The sequence below is a fragment of the Vulpes vulpes genome, chromosome 3 (genome assembly GCF_048418805.1).
Source record: "Vulpes vulpes isolate BD-2025 chromosome 3, VulVul3, whole genome shotgun sequence".
NCBI lineage: Eukaryota > Metazoa > Chordata > Mammalia > Carnivora > Canidae > Vulpes > Vulpes vulpes.
The window spans coordinates 92,623,409-92,627,891 of NC_132782.1; the positions used below are offsets into that span (position 1 = coordinate 92,623,409).

At 61.7% G+C, this 4,483-nt stretch overlaps 1 protein-coding gene across 2 annotated transcripts; it reads left to right on the forward strand.

Moving 5' to 3' along the window:
* The first annotated feature begins 668 nt into the window (after positions 1-668).
* On the forward strand, positions 669-4,477 carry PRRT2 (proline rich transmembrane protein 2). Of its 2 annotated transcripts, none has more exons than XM_026011147.2 (4): positions 669-869; positions 1,554-2,518; positions 2,912-3,044; positions 3,212-4,477. In XM_026011147.2, the coding sequence occupies exons 2-4, from the start codon at positions 1,616-1,618 to the stop codon at positions 3,220-3,222; spliced, it is 1,047 nt and encodes a 348-aa protein (XP_025866932.1). In that variant the 5' UTR covers positions 669-869; positions 1,554-1,615; the 3' UTR covers positions 3,223-4,477. The 2 variants fall into 2 exon arrangements, with proteins under 2 accessions (XP_025866932.1, XP_072609610.1); XM_072753509.1 differs by having other exon boundaries at positions 713-897.
* Positions 4,478-4,483: the final 6 nt, after the last annotated feature.

Here is a 4,483-nt window from a genome sequence, read left to right on the forward strand (position 1 = left end):
TGCACACCCTTAAGGCCCTGAGGTGACAGTGGGTGGTGGAGCTGCAGAAAGGATGGGGAAGTCAGCCCTGGGACTGGGAGCCCTGAGGGTGCCAAGAACTACATTTCTCCCCCATCCGTCCCCTTTGCTCTTGGTGTGATCCATTCAGCATTTACGGGGCTCCAGGGCCCCAGCCCCCTCCTGTTCCAGACTGCCCCTGCAGCCTCGGCCTTGGAATTCCCTTTTGAGCCCTGCTCCAGGGACCCGGGAGCCTTCCAGCACCCATTTATGCTGCTGCTTCCTCGAGGGTAGAGGGACTTCCCGTACTGCAGGCTCCCTTTTCTTAAAACCCCACCCTGCTCCTCCTCGGAGCAGCCTCCCCAAGTTTTGCCTCATTTCCCCTCCCCGCCTTCTGCTTGTAGGAGTGCCACCACCGGGTCCCGCCTGTCTCACAGGTCCTGTCTCCTCGCAGACCCCTCTCCGTTTCCCCCAGCCCCCCGCCTCTGCCAGGACACCCCGGTGACCGTTGGCGGGAGGGGCCCAGGGCTTGGGAAGGGGGCACCCCCAGGAGGCGCGCGTGGGAAGGGGCAGGGAGGGGGTGCGAGTGGTTACCCGGCCGGTTGCCCGGGTAACGCGGGGCCTGGCACGCGTGGCTCCCTGGGGCTGGCCGGGAGGGGCGGGAGGCGAGCGAGGGGCGGGGGCGGTGCGCGGCAGCAGCGGAGCGTAGGGGAGGGGACCTGAGAGGAGCGAGAGGAGGGGACGAGCAGAGGGGAGGGGAGACCCGCCGCCTCCCTCCCTCGCTCGCTGACTCGCTCCCTCCCGGGCTGCGGCTGCTGCAACGGGGCGGCGGTGGCAGCAGCAGCGGGAACAGTCTCGAGGCCGGCGTCGAGGTGAGACGGGGATGGACAGAGGCTGCGGGTAGGAGTGCGCGGACAGACGGCGGACGCCGGGAGGGTTGCACCGGAATGCAGGCGCCTGGCGGACTGGCCGGTGGTGCTGGGCGCGCCACGCCAATGGGAGGAGGAGGCGCCGTCCCCCGGGGGCGAGGGAATCCCTGCAAGAGGGGCTGAGAAAGGGGCTCAGAGGAGCAGCCCAGTTCCCCCAGGGAGGGGCGGGGGCGTCTGCGCCCCAGACGCGCAGTGAGAAAACACCGGCGGGGCGCCCAGGGAGGAAGGGAGGATGCAGAGGGAGTGGAATGTAAATGTCGGTCCTCTGCCGGGTGTGCCTGTCTGCCTGTCGGAGTGTACGAGCGTCTGCACAGCTTGTTGATTTCGGGGTGCTGGGGCATCTGCTAGAATCTCAGAGTCTGGATCTTGTCGGGGAGACCCAGGAAGAGACCATGGGGAGGGTCCTGTTTACAAAAGGGTTAATCTTCCCAGGGCTCTCCAAGCAGACTTTGAGCAGAGCACTCCTCCCCAGGGATGTCCCACCCCAAGGCAAAGGAAACCCCAACTTTTCTTCCTCTCCCCAGCAGCAGCGCAAGGCTGGCCCTAAGACAGCATAGCCCTCTCCAGCTGCAGTGCTGAGAGCCACCTCTTTCCGTCTCACATCAAACCTGTCTCCTCCTCTTTCAGGACTGCTGCTGTCTGCTGCTCCAGCCTCTCCAGCAAGGTCCTCTCCCCTCTCCCCTCTCAAGATGGCAGCCAGCAGCTCTGAGGGCTCAGAGATGAAGGGGATAGAAGAGGGTCCCCAAACCCAAGGAGAAGGGCCTGGCCATTCTGAAGCCAAAACTGGCCCTCTCCAGGTCCCAGCTGGGGTCCCAGATGAGCCAGAGGCCCTGCAGCCCGACCCAGACATCACTGGGGCCCCTGTGGACTCAGAAGCTAAGGCTGGGCTGGCTCCAGAAACCACAGAGACCCCAACTGGGGTCTCAGAAACAGCTCAGGCTAGAGACCTCAGCTCAAACCCAGGAGGGGAATCGAATGCCATCCCTAGCCCTGAAGAAGCATGCCAAGAGCCAGCCCCCAAACCAGAAGTGAATAAAGAGGTTACTGCAGACCAGGGTTCCGATCTGGGGTCTGTGGCCCCGCTTGAGCCAGCCTCAGAGCCTGCTCCCCAGTTGGACCCCCAGTCAGACCCTCAGCCAGATTGCCAGCCAGGTTCCCAGCCCACCCCCAAGTCAGATCTTCAGCCAGAGCCCCCCACCCAGGAGGACCCCACCCCTGAGGTCCTGACTGAGAGTGTGGGGGAAAAGCAAGAGAATGGGGCAGTGGTTCCACTGCAGGCTGGCGGTGGGGAAGAGGGCCCAGCCCCCCAGCCTCACTCACCACCCTCAACAAAAACCCACCCAGCCAATGGGGCTCCTCCACGAGTGCTACAGCAGCTGGTTGAGGAGGACCGAATAGGAAGGGCTCACAGTGGGCACCCAGGATCTCCCCGAGGTAGCCTGAGCCGCCACCCCAGCTCCCAACTGGCAGGGTCTGGGGTGGAGGGGGGTGAAGGCACCCAGAAACCTCGGGACTACATCATCCTCGCCATCCTGTCCTGCTTCTGCCCCATGTGGCCTGTCAACATCGTGGCCTTCGCTTATGCTGTCATGGTGAGCCCCATGGGACCCTGGCCCAGGCCTGCTGTGGCTCCCAGCTTCCTGCCAGCACTGGGACAAAAACCCCAGGAGTAGTCTTGCCTTCCCTCTCCTCTCTGCATGGATCTCACTTCCCAAGTATGGGGTCTATTCTAGCCTCTCCCTAGGACTTTCCTGTCTGAGCCACCATTGCCCTACCCCGTCAGGTGGGAGGGATGTCAAGACACGTTTTACCCAGCCTTGCTGACCTTTGCCCTCCTCCCCCTGCCTTTCCAACCCTCTTTCCTCCTTTAACCACTGTCCACGGGGCCTGCCCGTCTCCTCTGGACAACTCTTTCACCTGATCCCTGCTGGGCTGCCTTCTCCTGACCTGGGCCCATGGTGCCCCACCCCTCACCCTAACCCCAGTCCCGGAACAGCCTGCAGCAGGGGGACGTGGATGGGGCCCAGCGTCTGGGCCGCGTGGCCAAGCTCTTAAGCATCGTGGCGCTGGTAGGGGGGGTCCTCATCATCATCGCCTCCTGCGTCATCAACTTAGGCGGTGAGTGGGGGTCTGGGACAGGCCGGGAGGAATGGAAGGGTTGGCAAGGGCAGCTTTACTAACCCCTGCCCCTGCTCTCTCCTGTCTGTCCTCCCTACTTCTCCTTTGTCTCTCCTTGTCTCTCCCCACCACCGTCTCTGTCTGTCCCTCCCTCTCCTCTCCCACAGTGTATAAGTGAGGGGCTCTGCCCTGCATTCCAAGACTTTTCTTCCTGTTGGGAGCTGCCTTGGGCCCATCCTCCCCTGGGGGGAGCCCAGTCGATGGCCCAGGCCCGCACCCATAGGGACCAAGGGAGCCTGAGCGGCCTTGTTTACAGCTTCTTTCCTGCTCCTGCATCCTGCCAGGCTCCTGTGCCAACCGTAGGCCTCTCTTCTCCCTGCACTGTTTCCACCCTCCCTGCACTTCTGCCTGCATCCCCCCGCCCTTGGACTCCTTGCCCCTGCACTTCTAGAAACCTTCCTGCACTTCTGGAAATCTCCCTGACCTGAACGTCTCCCAAACTCTCTCTGCTCTCAGCCTCCCTGCATCCCCCCCCAGCCTCCCTGCACTCCTCCCAACTTCCCCAATTCCCTGCACCTCTGCCCCAGTGTCCCCCTTTCAACTTTCACTGTCTTGGCATCCTTCCCCATTCCTTTCTTCCTTCTCCCCTTTATTATCTCCCCTTCCCCCTCCACACTCCTTGCCCCCTTCCTCTTCCTGCCTCCTCTCCCCTCAGCATTCCTATCCCCCCTCAGGATCCTCTCCTCCTCCCTCCTGCCACCGTTTTCTCTGCAAAAACTCCAGCACTTAGAGCAGCTGGGGGAGGGCAGCGGTGTCAGGGGAGGGCTCCCCTGCCCGCGTTCCGACTGTTTTCTGCTGGGACCACCCAGGTCATGACGCCCCCAGGGCGCCTCTGGGTCGCAGAGCTGGCTAGCCAGGTCTTGTCTGGGAACTGGTGCGGGGTGTCGCGCCCCGTTGCTTAGTTCGGTTCTGAGCACGCACCTGGGAGGAGGAAGGGGCGCGGCTGTTGACCCTTTCGGATCAGCCCGAGTTGACTCGCCCCGACTGGGCTTTTAAACTCGCTCTGCGAGTTTCTTAAAGGCGTCGGGGCTGGGGTCATTCACGTGCATTGTAACGAAAGAACCCCGAAATAGGACCAAAGTTCCTAGATGCAGGGAGCGAGTGAAGGGCGGGGAGCTCTATAATTATTTTCCAAGAGGACTAGGGAGGTTTGTTGCACGCGACAGTTCGCTAGGGAGGCGGGGACCGAGCTACGATGCCTTTCGGAGTTGGCGGGGTTTGTTTTCTTTAAAAAAAAAAAAAAAAAAGCGTTGGAAAAACACTAAAAGTCTTTAAAAAAAAAAAAAGGATACATCAAACAGATTCTCCCTTTTTGTATGCCGGATGCTGCATGAGTCAGAAACACCAATAAACGGAGACTGCATGAGACTCGCCTCTAG

Coding starts and splice junctions, on each gene's coding strand:
- PRRT2 (XM_026011147.2), top strand. CDS start 1,616: ATGGCAGCCAGCAGCTCTGAGGGCTCAGAGATGAAGGGGATAGAAGAG. Junction 2,519..2,911: donor CCTTCGCTTATGCTGTCATG/GTGAGCCCCATG, acceptor CCCTAACCCCAG/TCCCGGAACAGCCTGCAGCA.